Source organism: Passer domesticus, chromosome 3 (genome assembly GCF_036417665.1).
Source record: "Passer domesticus isolate bPasDom1 chromosome 3, bPasDom1.hap1, whole genome shotgun sequence".
NCBI lineage: Eukaryota > Metazoa > Chordata > Aves > Passeriformes > Passeridae > Passer > Passer domesticus.
The window spans coordinates 103,655,957-103,678,451 of NC_087476.1; the positions used below are offsets into that span (position 1 = coordinate 103,655,957).

The 22,495-nt window shown below is 39.1% G+C and overlaps 1 protein-coding gene across 5 annotated transcripts in view; it reads left to right on the plus strand.

The window, feature by feature from the left end:
- The window catches only part of BIRC6 (baculoviral IAP repeat containing 6), a 173,497-nt gene continuing 151,002 nt past the window's right edge, over positions 1-22,495 (plus strand). For all 5 annotated transcript variants that reach the window (XM_064414806.1, XM_064414808.1, XM_064414809.1 and 2 more), the window contains exons 1-6: positions 1-398; positions 15,637-15,818; positions 18,205-18,342; positions 18,700-18,893; positions 20,528-20,639; positions 21,879-21,961. In XM_064414806.1, the coding sequence (XP_064270876.1) occupies positions 161-398; positions 15,637-15,818; positions 18,205-18,342; positions 18,700-18,893; positions 20,528-20,639; positions 21,879-21,961 (947 nt within the window). In that variant the 5' untranslated portion in view covers positions 1-160. The remainder of the gene's footprint in view (positions 399-15,636; positions 15,819-18,204; positions 18,343-18,699; positions 18,894-20,527; positions 20,640-21,878; positions 21,962-22,495) is intronic.

Consider the following 22,495-nt stretch of genomic DNA (forward strand, 5'->3'; position numbering starts at 1 on the left):
TCCGGCGCGGCTGTGTCACTTCCCGCTCACGCGGGCGCTCTCCCTTTCCCCCTCTCCCCGGACCCGGATGGTGACTGGCGGCGGAGGCTCCAGGGACTGTCAGTGAGCGGCTCTCCGCGGGCCTCTTGTCCTGAGGGCGGCGGCGGCGGCGGCCGCGAAGATGGCTGCGGCGGCCTCCTGCTCCTCGGCGGCGGCGGCGGCGGCGGGGCCCGGTCCCGGTCCGGGCTCCTGCGAGTGGCTGCTGCTGCGGGACGGCTGCCTGCGCTGCGACGCCGACGGGCTCTGCAGCCTGTGCTACCACCCGGCGCTCAACGCCATCCTGGCCGTGACCGCGCGCGGCGCCATCAAAGTCATCGACGGCACCTCGGGGGCCACGCTGCAGGCGTCGGCGCTCGGCGGTGAGCGGGCGGCGGGCAGCGCGGCCGAGCAGGTGTCGCGGCGGCTCGGGGAGCCCCGGGAAGGAGCGGCCGGGCTCGGCCCCGGCCCTGCATGCCGGAGGATCCCCCCGGCTTATTGTCAGCCCTTTTTCTTTTCCTGGCCTGAGCGGCCTCCCTGCCCGGGGAGGTGGTGGAGTCGCCGTGCCTGGAGGTGTTTAGGGAGAGACTGGACGCGGCGCTCAGTGCCACGGTCCATTGACGTGGTGGTGTTTGGGGACTCGGTGCATCTCAGAGCTCTTTTCCAACCGGAGCCTCTGGTTCTGTGTTCCCACTCTTTGGGGCAGAGATGCTGATGTAGACAGCGCCGAGGCGTTTTACTTCTGTAAAACATACCGGCATGGTTACTGAAAGATTAAATGGGGATGGAAGGCTGCGATGTATACGGTTGTATTTTTTAATTTTGCTTTTGCAGGTGTTGTTGTAGCTCATGTGGCATTGAACTTCCAAAGATTAGATACAGCATGTTAGCCAGGACAGGCATAGTTCTAGTTCTTATTGATATGTGATGCTGTAATAATTTATTTACTGAGCCTTATTGTGTTTTGGGTTTGTTTTTTTTTTTTTTAAGAAGGCTTACTGCTTAAAAGTGTAATTTGTCCTATGGCTTAAAACTATTTAAGATCAGAATCCTTCATGAAGTTATTTGGTGATACATTTTTGTATGTGTTGAATAGTTCTTCAGGCTGTTGAGTATCTTGACTGTCTGTGGTGATAGTAACCATATCCCTGCTATTATGTTCAGGAGGCATGACTGTACTGGCTTTGGAGAGGCTTAGACTGTAGCATCTCCGTAACTATGAAGCAACTTTATTTGTTGACCATAACAGTGATTTTGCACTGTTAATAAACTAGCTCTGTAGAAAAAGATCCAAAAGCCATTAAGAGCTTTTGTTCCTTGTTCATTAATGGCTTTTAAACTGTGGCACTTGTCAGACTATTGGCGGTGGGTAGTGGATAGTGTTATTTGTCGCCTTGTGAGTCCAGCCCTTGGAGTAGAAAGAGAGGCTTCTTCCCAGTTGTGTTCTCCTTACAGTTGTGTGCTGCTAATAAGATGTTGCTTTGCTGAGTGGTGGTGCTGAAAGGTTGTTTGCTGCCTGAGCAGTGGTACAGTAATGCCAAGAACTGCATGGGAATGCCATAGCCTAGGCAATATGTACACTTTCACCTTGAAAACCAGTAACTGTATTGCAAATGTCAAACTGAAGAGAACAGGACAAAAATTGCTGATTTCCTTTCATAGCTCAAAGTTGGTACATTGTATGTAAAGGTTAAGCATTTGGGGCAATTGAAAAAAAAATAGTTTTGTGGAATTATTAAGAAGGTGCCAGCTGCTTTTGTTGTCAGTTGCTTGCATGGAGAATGAGGCTCTTGTGTGGTGTTTCCTGCATTGTTCAGGATTCAGATCACTCTGCTTCTATAATTCCCTTCTACCATGCTGTCTCTGAAAGTGCTTTTTTTATTAATAACTTTGTTTCTTCAAGCTATTGCAGAAATTTTAAAATTGCTTTTAAGTTGTGGATAAAGAAGGCATGACTAGAGGACTTAATTTGTAATTGGCTGTCTGTGTAGGAGATGTTTAATTCTCAGATACAGAAAAGGAAGTGATCTGTAAATCAAAGTGATTCTACACTTTGCTGTGATAGAATCCTTGCAAAGGATTTGACTCAGTATTCAAAATGCTAATGGAAATTCTCCCCGAAATAGTAACTATTTGAAAATAACATATTGCTTTGCTTCTGTTACGTACATTCAATCATGTATACTTCCTTTAGTGTCAGTCTTCTCTGTGACAGCATGGCTGTAAAAGATGGGTTCTACTCCTCCTCACATAAAACAGCAGAATTGCTTGCAATCTACCCAAATTTTATCTGTGCCGTAGAGCTGATAATTTTATTACTGGGGAAAAAATGATAACCTTAGTTTAGTTTGAAGAAACTTTAGATGAATTTTCTTATGGATTCAGACTGGCATGCCTGTCAGAAATCTGGTGCATCTCAGCAGTTGGTGTCTGTTGCGGCTATTAGCAATCCTTTTCACTCTTTCTCTCTCTCTCTTCCTTCCGTCTTTGGGAAGAGAGGGAGAAGGGAATTTGGCTGCTCTCTGATGTCTGCCTGCACTGTACAGTGTGAGCTCATTAATGTAGGATAGTAGTAGCTGGACACTCAGACCTGTAGACCAATTCTGTGTGTGCTCCCTCCCCTGCCATAAATGACAGGTCAAAGGATATTGTTGCTTCAGGGACTTCTGGTACTATAACTAAAAATAGAGTCTCTAGGAATTAAAACTGCCTCTCCTGGGAGACTGCTTGTCCTCCTTGGCAATTGAGGCTGCAGGTCTTCTGCCTTGCCAAAAGATTTACGTTGGACAGAAATGCTGTCCCAAAGAAAAACAAAATGTAGCAGGCCTCTTTCTAGAAAGCAGAGCAAGGAAAAGATTCTCCTATCAAGGCAGGATAGGGGAGGAAAAGAAACACCACCAAGCCTCAGTGTGTTTTGTATTTGCAGTCACAGTTCACTGCGGAAATATATATTAAGCTTTGAGCTCATTCTCTGTGAAAAGATTGAACCTGTGGAATGCTGAATGTGGTAGAGCAGTGGAGGCTGCCTTCGTTAGAATAGAAATGCAGATTGCTCTTTGGTGTGTAAAAGAGCAAGGCAAAAGATTCACAGCCAGAAGACAGTTCAGTTCTAGATGGAGTCCAGACATTTGAATGTGGTCTGTGTGCCTCGGTTGCTTGTGTGAACTTCATTGATCTAATGTATGTGGGGTTATGTTGTGATCTAATGTTCTTCTGAGCCCAGTCTGTAGGAATTCAGTGTGGATTGTTAGACCATGCTGAATCTTCAGCAGCTCTGTCTCTTGAAAGTGTGTAATCGTCTTTAGTCTGTTTCCAGTATGAGCCCTGTAGGCCTGCTCAAGAGGACCAGGCATTTGCAACAGCCCAGAGCCTGGTAGTGCATGAAAGTAGGGAGAAAATCAGGTACCACTAATGTTAAGCTCTGTCTTACCTGGTCACAAGGTTGTCCTTTTTATTCTGTCAAGACTGTTGCATGCACACTGTGCATTTCAGAGAACCAGACTGGAAGTGCAAGGAAAATTCTTGTCATTTCTGGATGTTCTGCGTTTCTGTTTATTTGCTTGTAGTGGTTAGTCAGGACTGGTTTTGAATTTGTCACGCAAGTCTCTCAAGTACTTTATTTTCCCTCTTAGACATTTAGATATTTCTGTGGTTTCAGTTTCAAGTTGAACACTGGTAGCCAAAAGAGCATAAATGACAAATCTACAAATACAGTGCTAAAGATGAGTCTTTTCCTCGGTCTCAAAAGAAGCAAACCAAAACAGTGAGACAAAAACCCCCTGAAGAATCAAAACAAACTTCCAGATTCATTTTGAGTGACTCTCTTAGTGTTCTTAGAGGTGTTTGATTTATCAGTCCCTTCTATTTACAAATAAAGTAAGAAAACTGCCTGAACTGGAAGAGTGCTATAACTTCCAGAAAAGCTTGGGCAGGATTAAAATAAGGAACTAAAATGTACTATCAGATGGACAGTGACTATTCTAGTAGGTATTTCTAGATTAATTTCATGTAGCAGTAACTTCAGAGCCTTGTTTGCTAAAGTGCACAGTGTTTTGTAGCTAAGGCCTTCTAAATTACTCTAGAGGCCCTAACAGGAATCAAAATATAGACTTCTGAATCTGTACAGGGAAGGATCTGTTCATGGTACACATATACCAGTTCCTGCAGGGGAAACAGAGCTTCTGCCTTATCATCAGAGGCCCTCAAGGGCTGTTCCTCCGTCAGAAGAATTTAGAAGTAAATAGATCTCAGCCCAGCAGGCTCACCTGTGCCAGCAAGTTCAACTCCATTGCCTGTTGGAGTTCTCTTTTGGGAAGTCTTGTTTTTCCTCAGCTGTCTAAATTATGGTGCCTTGGAAATCTCTTAAGAGGTACCCAGATCCATTTCTTTCTCTTCCATGTGGTGCAGAAGGCAAAACAAGAGGAAGAGATTCTCTTTTGCTGCTTGGAAGTCATAGAGGGAATTTACACTTAAAATAATCTTTAGGGAGAAACTGTTGGGATACTCTGTCATCCAATCCTACACTTGATTTATTTGAAGATACCATCAACATTTTCAGCTGTTTGAAGCTCACTGGTAATACTGCTCAAGTTCTTCTTAATTCCTCAGAATTTGGGCTAGTTTCTTCCATATTTTTGTTTCTTGTATTCTTTTGTTCCATTATGAAACAAATATAATAATAATAATAATAATAATAATAATAATAATAGTAATGAAGCCCCTTGGTCTTAACACAGAATTTCTCATCATATGGAGAATGTTGTCAAATCTAGTGTTGTGCTACAGCCCACCTTAGATTTGAGCATACTTGGGTGACTGCTAATCTGGGTGAAATGCTTTTTAAAGAGATTGTTTCATTCATTTATGATGGTGGTCTTAAGATCATTCATGAGGTGCCTTAAGCATTTGAGAAAACAGGTTAGGAGAACTGTTAGGTTTGAGTTCAGTGTTTTATACTAGCAAAGGCTCTAGACTGCTGTGAGCTCCATTTGTCTGCTAGCTTAATCGGTGTGTCGGATATCCCTTCATACTTACCCAGCATCCTGCCAAACTGTCAAAATGCTGTTAATTGATATTTCCAGGCTCTGTTGAAGCACATCTGGATTATCTTCTGCAGAAGCTAGAATAGAGTAAAATTAGATATCTTTTCTTATCACATAGCTTTAAAGGGATGTTTGCATGTCCATGTTTTGTGCAGGGCTTCAGAAGTCATAACAGGCAGCAATGCAGGTATATATTATGTTGCCAGGCATGATCACACAACATTTTTTCATTTTATTGACAGATCATTCATATCTGGACTGATGGATTCATGGCTGTCACTGCAACAGCAGTGCAGTATTATTTAAGGTTGCAGAATGCTGTAATGTCACATAATCAGAAATTTCCTAGACCTCTGCATATGGACTTTGAAAAAGGTCTTCTGCAGGAAGGTGAATCCTGAAATGCTTCTTAGTGACCTGAAGAGGAAACACTGTACTGATATTTGTGTCAGGATTTGAACTTTGACTGCCTGCCCTAATTAATTGTCTTACAGGTAGTTAAGGCATTTCGCATTAATATGAAGGTTTCTCAGGGAAAAAAACTGACTTTCACCTCAATGCTGATTATTGTCCAACTTTGGTCAAGACAGCTTTTAATATGCCTGTGTGATAAACCCTTCAGCTCACTCCCAGTTATGTTGTGTACTGTGTTGTATAAGATGTAGAAGAAACTTGGCAGAAACTATCCTGACAGATAACTGATAGTACAAGTCCAGAACATTATGGAAGAAAGCAGGTGGACTTGAAGTAATGAAAACATGAAGAGGGCTTTACTCATTGCCCAGCCTAGTCATCTTTAAAAGCCTGATATTTTACTTTTCTGAATGTGCTGGTGATCAGTGGTTTGGATCTAACATACTCTCTTGTCCTATGGTTGGCTTTTTCTGGCAGCCCACCACAATGTCAGCTGGCCCAGTAGAACCACTTTCTGAGTCTTTAGTTACATTGTTTATAACTGTTTTGATGGTTGCTGTTGCACTGGTATCCATAACTTAAGTGAAATAGAACATCTAAAATTTTATAAGATAGAGTATAAGAAAAATCTGTCCTAGATGAAGATTCACCTTAATTCTTTTTTTAATAATGTTTAGGTCTGATTTTTTGTTTTCAGGTTCTCTTCCTGAGTTACTTTCAAATCCCAAAACAAAGCTGTCCATCCTTGCTTTTACAAGTATTCTTTAACTTTCCCTGAACAGTATGACATATTTCAAAAATGTTTCTTAGACTGCCTTAAACATAGAGATGAGGCTGGCAATCATGTGGAGTCATGAACAACTTCCGAGTGTATCAGACTGTCCCAGGTCATGTTGTGAGATAGCTTTTTGCATGTTGTCTGTTCCGGTGGGATCTGTAACTTCTCACAATTTTAAAAAAAAATTGTAAATAAAATATTTACACATGGGTTAGTTCACTTTCCTGATGGTTCTTAAATGATGCTGCAGTATTGCTTTCTGCTGTTAGAAGGCTGTCCTTTAAATAGTTAATGCTGTCTTAATTGCAGTGACTGCTTGCAGTCACCAGATGAGTGCTTGTCACTGAGTAGAAGTTTCAAGAAAGAACAGCTATTGGCCTGAGTTCTTTCATTTGTGAAATACAGATGAATACTAACACTTGCAAGTCCTTTGCTGCCTTGTCTTTGGGAAGAATATCAAGATTTGTTAAGGACCCAGTGTACTCTGCTAGTGAAAAAGTAGACAGGAACACTGCAGAACATTTATTTTGAAGATTCCTGTGCATGTTGCACAGATAAGGATGATAGTCAATAAACATTGTGCATAACAAAAGTTTAGAAATATTAAATTATGGAAACAATAACTTATCAATATCAGTATAAACACTATTATGTTTAAAATTTTCTTGAGCTATTTGCCTGGACCATTCAGTAAGCATTGGTAACTTTTTAATGTGTAGCTTAAGAGGGAATTTGCTTAAGTTGAGCTTAAGTTGTCTTGAAAATTGGTAGCATTAATGAAAGCATCTCCAGTGACGTGCTGGTTAACAAAGGCTTGCATAGCATACAGTCTGTCAGCACTTCTTCAGCCCCTGTGCAGTCTGGGGAGGGAAAGCTGTTTGATCCACTGCACTTCCCTGATTTGACTGAGCATGAAGCACTCGGCATCTCATCGTTGCATTTGGCAGCTGTAGGAGAACAGTTTGGTCAACTCTTGTTTACTGGGCCACAGGCTACAAAGATTCGTGAAAAACTCCATATTGAAAGGAAGAGCTGGGAGGGTGAAGGGTGGCACTGAGAACTGTGATGGAGTGCCTGAATGGCAATGGGGAAAGGGTTAGGAAGCTGGGAGAATGGCACTGAAGACTGGAAATACAGTGTTTAATTGGAGAATAAGAAGGCAGTGCGGTTAATGTGGAGAAATAGTGGGGTAGACTTAGCTGACCTGTCTTCTGCAGGATCCTACATTTATATTCTGATGTAAGTGATGACATGTAACACTGCTTGTTAAACTTTTTTTGGTAGTGGATTTTTCCTGATCAGTTTTCTATAGCTTTTATGAATCAGAAGTTGAAAGATCAGCATTTTTCAACAAATAATATTAGGTTCCCCCCCGCCATGCCATAATGGGAATGGAAGAGTCTTTATTCTGAATCTCTAGAGGGACTGGCTTCCCAATACCTACAGAAGGTGCCTGGCAAGGCCAGGTTTAAGGTAGCTTTTCTAAATGTCCCTCTTTAGTGACAGAACTTAGGTTTAACTTATGTGATCACCGTGTTCAGATATTCTTATGCTGCAAATAAGTGTTTAAAAAGTACAAGGTCTTTTAATTTTGCTGGCTTCTCTGAAGAGTTTGAAAAGGCAACTAAACAATAGTTTCACTTTTAAATATAACTTAAATGTGCATGATTCTAGTCTGTCTGCTTCAGCTTCCCTGTGTAGTAGTTATTAGGAGACTATGAGAATGCATTTAATACACTTGAAATATTCATAAGAATTTAGTGGTGGTGTAACCTGGTGTATTGGGGTCTGAATTAACTCATAATGGCAGAATGAGATCTTGTGCTATGAGTATGAAATACCAGCTAAATGCTCAAGTTGTTACTGAATAAGCAAGTGCTAGACAAGTTGTCAAGAACTCATCTGATTATATGTCCTTTTTCAGTGTCTATATGTGTCGTATTTCCATGTCAAAAAGAGTGTGAGAGAACTAGAAAATTACTGTGTGGAATGGTTTATATATGTAAAATAAATGGTTTATATATGTGAAACAGTGTTCAGTCTGAAAAAGATGATGGGGATGATTTGGAATGGGGAGTTGAGAGAGTTAGAGCATGTGACAAATGAAAATTGGAAGTTAATTATTCAAGTACAGGAGGGGAGGGCATCAAAGGAAGTAACTATGAGAAATAGTAAAATATGGAGCTCCTGGCTACAGGGCATCGTGGATGCTATATGTTTGTGGAATTACAACAGTGTTGGACAAAGTGGTAGAGGAACAACCTGTCAGGTCATTATCATAATCAAAATCCCTTTTGGGTCAGAAGGTCCCTAAGTACAAACTGGCTCAGGCTGAGAGTGTTACAGGAAAGAACCATTGTGTAGATTACCTTTCTTAAATTCTTCACTAAGCACTTGGTTTAGACCACTGTCTTGGGCAAAATATGGGGTTATGAGCATTTTCCTCTGATCCACTATGCCTGCCTCTCTGGTCAGTACAGTTTTTTTAAAGTAATGTCCAAAAGAGAAAGGTAGTAACTCAGCAGTCTAAAATAGCTTTTGAGCTACTGCTGCAGTAATGGAGGACTGCTGTTAGATTTTCTGCTAAACCTCTTTTTCTGCAGACTAAATGAGCCCAGTTATCTTAGTCTTTCCCCACGTGTTGTGTTCTCCAGCCCTCTAACTTCTTAGTACTCCCTTCATGGAGCTGTCACATATATGCTCACATCTCAGACGGAGGAGCAAAGATGGCACTGATATTCCGGATGTGAGCTTATTGCTGATTAGAGGAGACTGATTTTTTCCTGTGGCCCCCTCTATGGTAACAGTTTGTTGCTGAGAGGATGCACTGGTGCCTCATGTTCAGCCTGTCCATCGGGATCCCCAAGTTCTTTCTGCTGGGTTGCCACCCAGACAGTTGGTCCCAGCTGCTCTTGATGTATGGGGTTATATCCCATGCTGGGTGTAAGACCATGCTTTTGTCTTCACTGGACGTCAGGAGATTTGTGTCATGCTGTTCCTCTGTCTGAGATCCTTGTAAAAGGCAGGGTCTGCCTGCCATTGAATGCATCAGTTGCCCTCAGTCATCTCCCGTTGGTGTCATCCACAGTTTACATCAAGGTGCAGTGTGTCCCACCATCCAAACCATTGGTGAAGGCAGTGAACCATGTATCAGGCTTTGTTGAATGCCACTCATAACTGGCTAGGTGTTGTATCCTTGATGACTAACTTTGCACGTGACAATGCAGCCAGGTTTTCACTTGCCTTGTAACCCACGCATCTGCTTTTGAGAACTTGCTGCTTCCCCGAGCATGATGTCTTGGAATCTCCTTAAAATATTGGAGCTTGGAAGGGTGAGAAGCTAAACCATTTCCTGCCAAACACTCTTGGGAGTTCAAAAAGTGCCATATGTGGAGTTTTCTCCTGTTGCAGAGACTGCAGGGTACATAATGGGTGAACTCAGATGCCACTTTAGGGACCAAAAGAGGAATTGGTAGTAAAATTTCATCTGGCAGAGTTTCTTTGTTGTGAAATGCTGTGATGGCACTAGCGCTTGAAGAACGGGAACTTCCTGTTACTGAGCTGTGAAGTGTTCCTTGCCTGGTTGTGGGTGGAAGCTGTGTAATCTGTCTGTCTGCACCCTTTGAAAGAAAACTTTCTGGAAATTTTTTCATCATTTTTCACTTTTAAGAAAAATTTTGAAGAAGAATATGAATGTGAAGTGAGGTGTTTGTAGAAGAATTGCCAGGACTTAGACTCTCACAGTTTACTGGGGCTTACAGGAAGGATTCTAGAATACCTTGTGAAATCTTCCCTAGTTTGTTCCTGGGATAACGGCATAAAGCTGTGTGAGCAGTTGTGTTCTGTACATACAAGTGATGCCAGTGATGTCAGATACATGGAGATCTGAAACCACACAAAGGGCACGGGCACAGGGAGCTCAGCAACATCCTCCTGCTGATTCACTCTCATTTTGAGTCTGTACAGTGGGAGAAGACTTTATGCCTGCAAAGTGGGTGAGATGTGAACTCTTATCTCAGTGGGGTTTTGTTTATGTCCTGAAACCTTTTAAGTGTTAGTGTTGGTTTCTCTGAGCAGTTGCTTGAGCAGACACATATAGTTAATATTCATGTGGCAGTCTCCAGTGCTTTGGCCCAGATAACACTTCTTCCTATTAATAAGGATTATTAAAACCAGCTATCATATAATGAAACTGATACTGAAGCAACTCTGTTGTGCTTGTTACTAAAGGAAAAGATAAACTTTAGATCACATGTCTTGTTTTTTATTAACTAAATCCAGTTTTTGCAAATAAGTGAGTTTGAAGGCACTTTGTCATGTGAATCTGGGTATTTGTCTCCTTCAGCATTCTTGCTGTTTGGAGAATATTTTTAATTTTCTTTCGTGGTTCAGCTCTAGTGTGTTTTTTCTTGATTAAATCATTTTGGACAGCGCTTCCAGCTGATGTGGCAGATGAAAGTATGTGCATGTAGTGAAATCTAAAAGAAAATGTTGCTTCTATATACCTGGTTTAAGCCATTAATGTAATTTGTCTAAAATAGGAACCTGAACTTGTGTTTCTCTAATATTTTCCTGTCTCTCCTTTCCTAAAGTTTGAGAATGTTTCTGTTTTGGGGAAAGGAGAGGTTCATGGAGTGCCTTTGTGATGACAGCAGACTGCTTTGGTGAGGTGATGTTTAGTGCAAATAAGGGGCTGGGCCTGGACCTGGAAGATAAAACTACACTGCTGAAGTATCCACAGGGGTTGTACATGAGCAAGAGAAGAGGAGGAACAAGGGAGAACCTATAACTGATAAATTCAGTAATTATGAGCAGTCATGGCCTGATTTGGCCAGCCATTAGATATCTTCTCATTATAGTGTTCCCAACTGTTCATAACCACCATGTCTTTCTTTCATTTGGGAGCCACTGATGTGAAATAATTTGGAGACAACTTTATTTTTAGACCAGACTTACAGTGGTTTGCTCTTTATGCTCTTTTGTGTGAACCCTTTGCTTATCCATAGTGAACCCTTTGCTCATCCCTAGATGTGATTTTCTCTAGTATTAGTTCCAAATAGATTTCTGCAAATATAGCAAATTAAGACAGCAAATTGAACTTTAGGACGGGATTTTCCTTTTTTTTTTTTTTTTAAATTTTATTTGTATTGCAGAGCTTTCTCAAACTGCAAGTATTCTGGCATGCTTGCCTTGGCAGATGTGTTGCTTAGCTAGTGTGTAATTAGGTGTTATACTTGCTAACTTTCAGTTGGTGTTGTGATTACATGAGGTGGTAGCAACAAGAAAGGCACTTGCTTTGTAACAAATGAGGACAACTGATACATAAGGTTGTTTACCCAGGTACATGTGAAAAATGTGTGAGAAGTGAGGGTCTAGCAGGAAGTGTTTTTGTCCCAGATGGAAAGGGTAGTTTTGCTGTTCACTAATCTGGCCTTTTCTTGAGTTTTGGATTCTCTTTAAACAGTTTGATGCTCAAAACTTATGGTACAAAATCAATGGAATAGATAGGGCTTTTGATCTCCTGCAACTTAGTTCATTTATTTTTTTCCATGCTTGCAAGTATTTTGAAATTAGTACTGAGATATTGTTTGGATATTTTAATTTAAATGGCAGATGTCATTAATTACCAGAATGGCAATTAATAATGGCAGATGCAATGAAATGCCAGAAACTGGTATTGCTGCACATAATGTATCTGATTGGACTTGGGTCTTAGCATTATGGAATCAGTGCTATGATGCATGTGTTGACCACTCTTACTTAATAGCTGCAGGTAAGTGCTAGTTTAATTTAGAAATTATTTTTAAGCTCTTTTGTATTGGGAGCTTCTTGTCAAGAGAATTACTGTCTTTGATATGTTTTACTACTATTCCAGGCTAGCAGTTTTCTAGGTGAATTAACTTTTTCCAATATCACAAAAGATAAAGGTGTTACTGCCAGCATTAATCTCTATCTCTTCATGACGGTGGTGAAGCATATGCAGGTGTCAGCCACTTCTCTTACGCTCTATAGCTTTGAGGCTGAATGTATCTTTAGCAGAGAGGTAGAGGCAAACTTTTTCATTGTTCTGCTTCTTGAAATGCAAGGCTAATTCTCTAATTGGTTGGGTTCATCTTAATGCCCATAGGCAAGGGAGCATGCCAGATGCTGCTTAGATTGTTATGAATTCTCCAGACAAGTTTGTTTTCTGCGATACTCTCATGGGTCAGATTTCTATCACAGGAAATTGCTGGTCTCTGTTGTTTGTAACAAAGAAGGTGGAGGTGAAATGTTCCTTTTCTCAGGTTCTTAATTTCTGCAATCTGATGTTTGTTTGGTTTTATTTTAAGTTTTTACGTTGCTAGTTATAATGTTGTGATAGATGACATACCACAGTGTAATATGCTATTGGATTTGCACTTCTGGCATGCTAGCAGCCTGCCAGGTTTCCTTGTAGGAACTGACAAAAGGTTTAATGACTTCTTTGTGTGTTGTTTTGTTTTTAATCCTAGGCAGATAGGCTGGAGATATTGGGAGAAGCGATGATTTACTTGTGCTAAGACTGAAAAGCAAAATCATCAAAAACTTAAGAATGACTGCTTTTTCTCCTACCACCCAAAATAAATTACAGCTAAAGCAATGGGGGCTAAAATGAGAAAAACAGTTGGGTTTTGATGATATAGCTTAAATAATTTAGTGATTTTACAGGAAACTTTTCAGCTGTGGTTTGTGAAGATGCAGATCACTATTTATTGCCAGTAAACTTAGGCTGGACAGGCAGGACATAATGATAGAGGGACACCAGTATGTTTTCCAATGGGTATTGGCAGAGTCCTTTAGCACATTGTAAAATATTGATCCTGAGTTAAAAAGAACACTTCTGACAATACTTTAGGATGATTTAACTTTTTTAGGCATAACTTCTAGGTTACTGCTTCTGTAGCGGTGACTTCTCTATTTGTTGATTTCCTGGTTCTCAATCTATTATTATAATCATATGGTCAGCCATATGTAGACTGTGTTACAGTATGTGACTAGTATTAGAATTATCTTGACATGTGTTTTGTGAACTTTTAAAATTAAACTCCTATTTGCAGAAAAGCTTCTCAGCAACTCAGAAACTATTTAGCATAAACTAGTCAGTTACAAAATGTGTTCCTCTGGGTTTTGGAAAAATATTAAATATTGATTGAATAATTTCTTTGAAGTTCCATCGACTTAGGCTAAGGGAGCCCGTTTTGTTTTTATGTGCTTCAAATAAAATAAAAACAGCAACTGTAAATAACGTTCTAGAGATAATTTGGCCAATCTTTCTATCAGTACAACCAACCAGAATATTAGCCAGCACACAATAAAAAATCACAGCTGGCAGACAATGTGTTTTTTGTTCTGTAGTTATAACTTACTTTGTTTTACAATGGAGCAGAAATACTATATTATCTGTCTCGTTAGTTATCTTCATTGGCTTCTAAATATTTGAACCATTTACTCAGAGGATATTAGCTATTTGCTGCTTTGGACATGAGATTTCATTAACATCACTACAGAATTACAGAAATTACACTTACAGAAAATAAGAATGGTCTAGCCTGGAAAGCCACAATGACTGCGACTCCTACAGACTGCTGAACTCCTAGACACAGGGCATGGGCATACTCCTGTGCTTGACAGGAAATAAGGAAAGTGCAAAAGAAAGTGCTCATGGTGTTTGCACTGCCAGAAAGGGTGAGCTGCTTTTCCCATTTTCTCTCGAGGGGGAAGGAGGAGAGAAGTGATGTGTTAAAGAAAGTGTCCTGTAATGATCCATCCCTTGGATCACTCTGGATAGTCTGCAAACATCATCAGAATCTACTGAGGTTTCTAGTTTAGTGCATCAGATACTGTTCAGTTTATTTGCATAATAGTTTCCAGTATGTTGTTGAAACTTATACTTTTAAAGATATTAAAAGTTGTATTTGAATTTTTGCAAAGCTTATTTTCCTGTAGAATGTTTTACTTCCTTGCCTGCAGCTGTGTTGGTTGTAGAAAGCCTTGTGTGAGGAACTCCAGTGTATTGGCAGAAACACAGTTTGAAATTAGTTGATTTACCATTCAGAGAACTCTTTTTGCTGAGCAAGGACCAAAGACTTCACAAATATCAAGTGATTCCAGACTCTGCAAGTGTTTCTGACTGCTGTATCAATGATTACAATTGCAGTATACTCAATGCAGGCAAAGGCATATGTCATTTGTTCTGTGAGTATGAGTCATTGTTTCCAAAATCTTGGTGAGAAGGGCAGCTGACAACTGTTCTTTACCTGCATTTTCAAAGAGAGGATACTGCAAATGTGATGTGGTCAGATTCATGTGCCCTGTATTTCCAGAAGTTTTAATTTCCATTTAACTCTTACCAAAGTGTGAAGATGACAGAATTATGTAGCTGTCCTTACCTGGATGTTTTACTGTATGCTAGCTACCAAAATGGTGATTTTTTAAATTATTTATAATAAAACCAGTATCTAGTGTCTGAGGAAAGAGGAGAACATGGACAGGACATGATTAATGCAAAATTTGGTGAAACTCTTGTTCGTGAGTGACAGGAAGACTTCTGTGTTGACAATGCAGCATTTTCAGCTGCCATTGGAGAATGTGTCCATGTATTTATAACACACACACAATCTGCTTCTGGAGTGGCAGCTTACTCTGTGTGTGATAGAAAGCAGTTTGCCTTCTATGCAGGTAGCATTTCACATGGATTACATTTAGTTCTGCAGTCTATCCAGCTTTGGACACGTAGTAGTGACAAATAACACTACTAAACACTTTAGGGTATAAAATCCATTGCTACACCCTTTTCTTATTTATCTGGTGGCAGACTCCTCAGACCTGTTGCTAACATCCCGTGTGCAGCACTGAGCAGAAATGAGCTTTTGGAGTGTCTCAGGGAACACATAGCACATAGGTATATGTTGCATGCTGTACTTACTTTTGAGAAGTTTAAGTGTTGTTTTGCTTGATGAAGGGCTGTTAGTAAGCCTGATGGTAATTTAGCAATTTTATCTCGTTGTTCATGCTGGTTTGTGCAATTTTGTTCTTACTATTGATTGTCAGCTAGTATCAAGTACACCAGGCATCTGCATTAAGATTGAAAACACTAGTTGAGGCCTCCTGGTAGGAGGAGGACTTAAATTAATGCCTTCCACTGTAGGAATAAAATGGTTGTAGTGATTGATGGGATGTATAGGTTTTGGTAGTTTGTTTTTTAGTGTAGTTGGTGAAAATTGTGGTTTCTAAAATGCTAGGTTTTGATCATCTGAAAAAGTAAAGATTTTGCCAAAGTTTTACATTACTTTCCTAAACAGAAATTAGAGGTCTTTTCTATAAAAGTATTTTTCTAATTAGATCTTGCATTTTATCTTTCCCTTATAGCTAAACCAGGTGGACGGGTGAAATGTCAGTATATTTCTGCTGTGGATAAAGTGATCTTTGTGGACGATTACGCAGTAGGATGTAGGAAAGATCTCAATGGCATCTTACTGTTAGACACAGCTCTGCAAACGCCTGTTTCAAAACAAGATGACGTGGTTCAGCTTGAATTGCCAGTTACAGAGGTAAGATGTGGAGGGGGACACGAAAAGAGCTATGTAAATAACTGTGTCAGAAATACTGAAACCAGACATTTGACTCTCGAGTTTCTAGGGTGGTATTAACACCATGTAATGGAAAAGTTTCTTAGTTATTAGCTGTTATAGGGCCATAGCTTTTCACAGTTACCTGTACCTCAAACAAATAATAGCATGCCTCAAGACCACATTATTTGAGAAGAAAGAGCTTTGTAGTGACCAGAGATAAGGACTCATTTCCCCATCTTTGTCAGTGCTTGTCTATGGAATCTATATGCACTTCTAGGAGTCAGTCTGGCCTATTAGGCATCCCAGATTGGTTGTTGTAGTCTTTCAGGAAAAGAAAGATGAAATCGGGTAACATGGTTTTCCATCATGTGAAGAATTAGAGCTGGAAACTAAGTTTTCTAGCAAGGTCAGCTGGCCTAACAAAAGACTTTTTTCTGTGCAAACCTGGCTTCCCTTTTATGTTTGGATCAGCTGTAACACAGTACTTTGTGATTTGGGCATTTAGTATCTCTTTAAGAGAAGATAATGTAGACATTTCTGCTTAGAGTGTAATGCTTAGGATTTTGTTGCATTTGTTTATCCTCAGCATTGATGTAAGTTATTTATGTATTATGAATCAAGAATGTATGTTATATGTGACATTTTTAACTATGCGACTTGAGTAGGAGTAACAGCAATAAAATCTTTCATAGAGGTCTTTGAAGAGAGATTTCCAGGTTCCTGATGCTTGCTGCCCACTGGCATTGCTTTTATACCCTTTATGGGTTACTAAAGAATCTTGGTATGCGTGGCTGAGTGTGAAAGAAAGTATCAGAGGTCAGGATTTCCTTCTGTAAGATCTGCTGTGACAGGTTTGCAGTCTCGCATGGTTCAATACAACCTATAAGTTTGTGTCAGTTTTGGGCACAAAGATTCTTTGGTTCTAAAGAGTTTGCAGACCCTTATTTACAGCACTTCTCTGTAAAGATTCTTCCTGTAGAAAAAGAAATGTGGAGTTCAGTAGGAATAGCTTTGGGAGTTTGATCACCAGATCAGTGAGGAAGGAGGCAAAACATTATCAATCTCAAGTGCTTTTATTTTTAAAGAGACGGTAACCCAGACCTTGGAAAAATTGAGTAAATACTGAACCAATATCATACAAACACATCTGTCCACCTCTTTCGTCATAAAAAGGTCAAGAACTTTCATCCAAAGAGGGGTGTTTAGTGGTTTTTTGTCTCGAGAACATTTCTGTAAATTTTTGTACTTAAATTAAGTAGACTTTTAAGCAGCTTGATCTGCTGTTAGCGCAGTGCACCTTTATGCATTTCTAGTTGTCAGCGTTAACAAGCTACGAAGCAATCTCTATGCTGTTTTGAATTTGCCATAGAGCACTAAAATTTAGGTACTTCCACAGTCTATCTGTTATTTTTCTGATACAACCTTAGCTAGGGGGCTGGTTTGCCTTATTTCAGTCTTTCTTCCCCTGAACTTCCCAAGGACATAACTAACAGGCCTTTTGGTCCATTCTGTGTTGCGCAGTTTGTGTCTATTTAAAGGATTGGCTGACCATTGTACTTGGGAAATATTTCCCTGTATTTGTAACTTGAATGAATTCCTGTAATATTTTTCAGATGTTAACCCACCTAACAGCATATTTAGAGTACTGTGTGTCTTGCACAATAAGCATTCCTTTAAATCTTACCTGTTAACATGAAGTTAGCAGACAGAGGGATAAGCTGAAAACAGATGAGACCTGGAAGAAAATATCTATAAATGGATGATTATCGCATTCTTTTCTAGCTGCATTATTTCTGAAGATCTAACTTCTAACATTATTTTAAGAACTAACTTCTAAACTGGCCTGGGTTTTTCTTTGCTTCATTTTTCAGCTTTGCTGTATTAGCATTGTAAGTAACTTATCTCTAATTTTATTGCAATGTTGTTGTTCTCATTATTACCTACCTTTTTGAAGATACAAAGCTACTCAGAAAATGGCAAGACTTTTGTTTTTGCTGTCACTTTTTGTCGTTAAAGCTGAATGAATCCTTTTGAAGAGAAAGGATTGGGCAATAGATGTCTCCTCATTGCTTCTTTAGTAGATCTTGTTTTAACTTTTATGACTGACTTTTTTTTAACATTTGGTAGTATTGCCCTTGAGAGAATTTGTAGCAATTGCTGTTACTATTGCTGAAGTTCATCTGTGGGTTGGCCTATGAAATAAAATTTGGAACATCATACTCAGGTCTGGAATGGGAATTATGCTAATATAATATATGATAAAATAGGATCTGACAATGGACGTTTCTGAGAGTAATGAAACAGGCATAATTCCTGTTGTAGTTACTGAGTGTGGACACTAACTTCCCTTGCACATCTGTTTTAGGCTCAGCAGCTATTATCTGCTTGCATAGAAAAAGTAGATGTTTCTAGCACAGAGGGATATGATTTGTTCATCACACAACTGAAGGATGGCTTAAAAAATACCTCACATGAAACAGCAGCAAATCATAAAGTTGCAAAGGTAAGAATTTGTCTTTGTACTGTCTAACATGGATTCCCAAGTCTAAAATCTGTGACTCAGTGTGGTGGATTTTGTTTGAAGACAGTGGAATATATTATCTGTTCCTTAGTTTTATGTGTGAAGCTTCATTTGGTAAGAGAACAAACAAGATTAGTTTCTTGCTGATAAAGTCAACTAATAAACCCAACTGAGCTTTAAATTTGAGGTTACTTTCCTTGTGTTACATTCGTGTTGCTTTTGTGTGTCTGTTGTATTTCTTGGTATCACATGTGTTTGGTTTTGGTTTTGACACTCTTCTGATCTGTTTGTTGTTAAGATGTTAAAATACTAAAACTTGGACACTTTTTTTCTTATTAGTGGGCAACGGTTACGTTCCACCTTCCTCATCATGTTTTGAAGTCTGTCGCCAGTGCCATTGTAAATGAACTCAAGAAGATAAATCAAAATATTGCTGCCTTACCTGTAGCATCCTCTGTGATGGATAGGTTATCTTACCTCTTACCCAGCGCACGGCCAGAGCTCGGTGTGGGACCTGGGCGATCTGTGGACAGGTATGTTAACACAAAATAAGTGATGAATTTGACCCCTTAATTGTATCAGGATAAGTTTTTAGATGACTTTAACTTACTTGCCAAAGAGTTAGTCCTGTTCTGTACTTTGTTACTCTTACACACACAGCTAATGAACTGTTTAATGCATGCTGTGCCATTCATACTGGTGAATTTAGCAAAGCCTATGTGGACACCACAAGACTATCTGGGTTTCAACTTTAATGCAAATCAAATTTACTTTGCTCTTAATCCTGACATACACTTTAAGAAAGATAAGAATTGAAGCCTTAAATACATACTACATTGTATCCTGAAGTCAATTGCTTTTCCTTCATACAAGAAAGAGTCATGCTTATGTTTTATGGTTTAGAAGTTTAGGGAGTTACCTTTTCAGACCATATATATGCTACTTCTGAACTCTCTAGTCAACTGCTACATGTTTGGGGTAAGAGAACATTTTACCTCAGATTGCTGCTGCATCTCTTTCTGATCCAAGTGGTAATGTATACACAAGCAAGTAGCCCATTATTTTAATGGGTTCATTAAGCTGAGACTTCATAAGCTGAGACTAGTTAGAGCACTGGTAAATCTCCTAAGTTTAAAATTTTTCTTTCTTGAAAGTGTACAAATATTACCTTGCATGTGTATTATTGTTTCTTACACCTCAAATAATTTAATGAATTTGATTTCATCTCTTAGCTTTACTTCCCCAAGCCTTCAGGTCTACCTGTACCTCACCACATTTTATTTTGATTAGAGCTCTCCCAAGATCTGTTTCTTGAGCGGGTATAATGTCAAATTAAGATAGCTCTTAGGTGAGAATGGATTACTTCCTTGTCAGGAAGTGTTTAATATTTTCCTTCCCTTATAAGACAGCAAAAATCTCTTGAAACTGAGAAGCAGAAACAGGAAGTAAGGCACCTTTCCATCTAACAGCCCTAGTTCTTGGGAGAACAAAAGTCTGTCAAGGGAAAAGAAAAACTGTTACTCATTTCTCATGTGCTATTGCAGATGAGAGATGTGCATTGAGTGAAGGTGGAAAAGAGAGGAACTTCTTTGCTCTCTTAACTGTTGAGTTGCAGAGGGGTTCATATTTTGGGATGTAGTAGTTTAAAATTTAGAAGTATTACTGTATGTAGTGAGTGATGACGGGGGGAGGGCTGTACCATCTATTTAGTTAAGCCTAAAATATCACTTTAGAGTATTTTTAAATGTGCATATTCATATTGTTTAACTAAGGACACCAAATTTTTACAGTAGTTGTCATGTTTAAAAAAAATCCAACTCTCTTGCAGTTCTGTTGGGCTAGCTTCTCCACCTGCCTTCAAGGCAGAATAGCTCTGATCTGATGCTTTTCTGCAGGTAGATCAAATAGGCTACCTGGAAGCTGATTTTCTTAATCCTGCTTTTAAGGTCCATAGGTTGTGGACCTTACTGGGGAGGTACTTTAAGCACCCAAGTGAGGGAAGTTTATAATTTTCCTGTAATAGTTAATTATAATTTTATGTGTAAGTTATAGGTAACTATTTGTGCTATTTTTAATGGTTACTAAAGCACTGAAAGTCTTATAAATAGTTTGGGTTTGTAATTTTTAGTGGCAATTTTGGGTCATGTAGAGGTTTTCACCTTTCTAGGTCTTTGATGTACAGTGAAGCTAACAGACGGGAGACATTCACTTCATGGCCTCACGTGGGCTATCGGTGGGCACAGCCAGATCCTATGGCTCAAGCTGGATTCTATCACCAGGTGAGAGATTTAGTTGTTCTTAGCATTTGTTCCCCAGGTGGGAGGGAAGGGTTAAAAAGGTGGTGAAATTTCCTAGTAGGGTTTTTTTTTCTTTTTTTAATGGACTCCTTCAATTATGCATAAACCATAAAAACTTTGTCATTCAGCTCTTTCTTTTTTTAAGTTTCAAGGGGTTTTGATGCCTAGACTTGGCTTCTTTTTTTTTTTTTGTACAGATCATAGAAAATACTGTTCTGAACTTCAGCATATAAAACTTTTTGAAATATCAGATTGATCTGAGTTAACAGTAATAGAGATGAAGTTGGTTGTTACATAGAATCTGTCTTTCTCCTTGTTAGATTGTTATGTAAATAATCCCCTTTATATTACAAATAAAGCAAAAAAGCAGTAAGCTTGGCACTGGAGTTCTCTAAATATACTTTCCTAGTAGAATTTTATTATATCAGAGGTCCTAGATCACATTAAATTGTTAGGCTTAGTGAATAAATACAACCTCAATGTTTTATTCCACTACTTTTGCTTAATTCCATTTTTCATTCCTGGAAATTTTTGTGCTTTAAAAAAATATTTATAGTATGGATTTAGACAGTGATGGCTGGGCAGTGCCTATCATTTGACAGCAATATTGTCTGTTTCATTCTGTCAGCTGTAAAGTGTGATAGATGGATGAAGTTTTTGGATGATTTCTTAAACTTGCACAGAAGGAGAAATGCAGGGAATTCATATGTTGGAATTGCATCTGCATATTCCCAAGCATGTCTTGAAATGAGGTCATGAAAATGCTAACTTTTAAGAGAATGGAAATTTTGATTGTTTTTCCTCAGTTACTTCAGCTAGTAACAACTGTTCTTTGCAGAGGAGTGGTAGAGAATACTTTATATCCTAAGAGATTGGTAGGAATATTTTTAACTCATGTTTATCCAAGCATGTATTCTGCTGCAGTTCTAAATTTTTTGAACCTTGTGAACTTTTGCGAAAGAAAAAAAAAGTAATTTCTGTTCTTGTTCTGTACTTTGCATCCAATGACTTGCATGTTAGTTAGTTCTGGATCTCTTCTACAGTAATGTGTATTCTTTTTTTAATGTGAAATGCTGCCACTTTGTAGTATATAATTTGTGGCCTTTTATATGTTTGGTGTGATGCTTTAGTGTGTCACTAGAGGGAAAGAATTACCCTAGTTATAAGTGTTTTGTATTATATATCTATATAAATTTCAAGTGTTTCTTCCTATTTTCATAGCCTGCCTCTTCAGGAGATGACAGAGCCATGTGCTTTACCTGTAGCGTGTGCTTGGTGTGCTGGGAGCCTACAGATGAACCTTGGTAAGTTTAACGATGTGTGAAGTACACCTAATTTTGTGCTGAAGAGGTTAGAAATCTTCAAAGGACAAAAATCAACATTTCTCAATGGTATTTTTGGTGAGGTTAGGGTAAGTTATTGACAAGAATGGGTTTGCAAAATGATTCCATGGAACAAGTCACAAAAATATTTGAGGTACTGTATCAAATTTCTGTATAATATTAAAAGAAAAAAAATGTTGTTGGTTTTGTTTCTTAGTTCTGATTTGCTGTTTCGTTTCAACTTGCTCCTTGAGAGTTGTCAGCCAATACTTCTTTGCAGGGATCTAAACTTCTATTTGATTGTGACTACATCTCCTTTCAGGTTCAAAAACTGCCATGGCTGTGTAGTGCATATTTGCCTTTTATGTGAAATTGCAGTATCCATTACTAGTTTCCTGAATAATCTAAAATTGTGGATGGTGACAGAAATGGGGGACCTTACACTAATTAAAGAGTTATGTATGTAATTTTGTTCTTGATTAGTTGGTAATTTGTAATCTTTTCTTGAACACATCA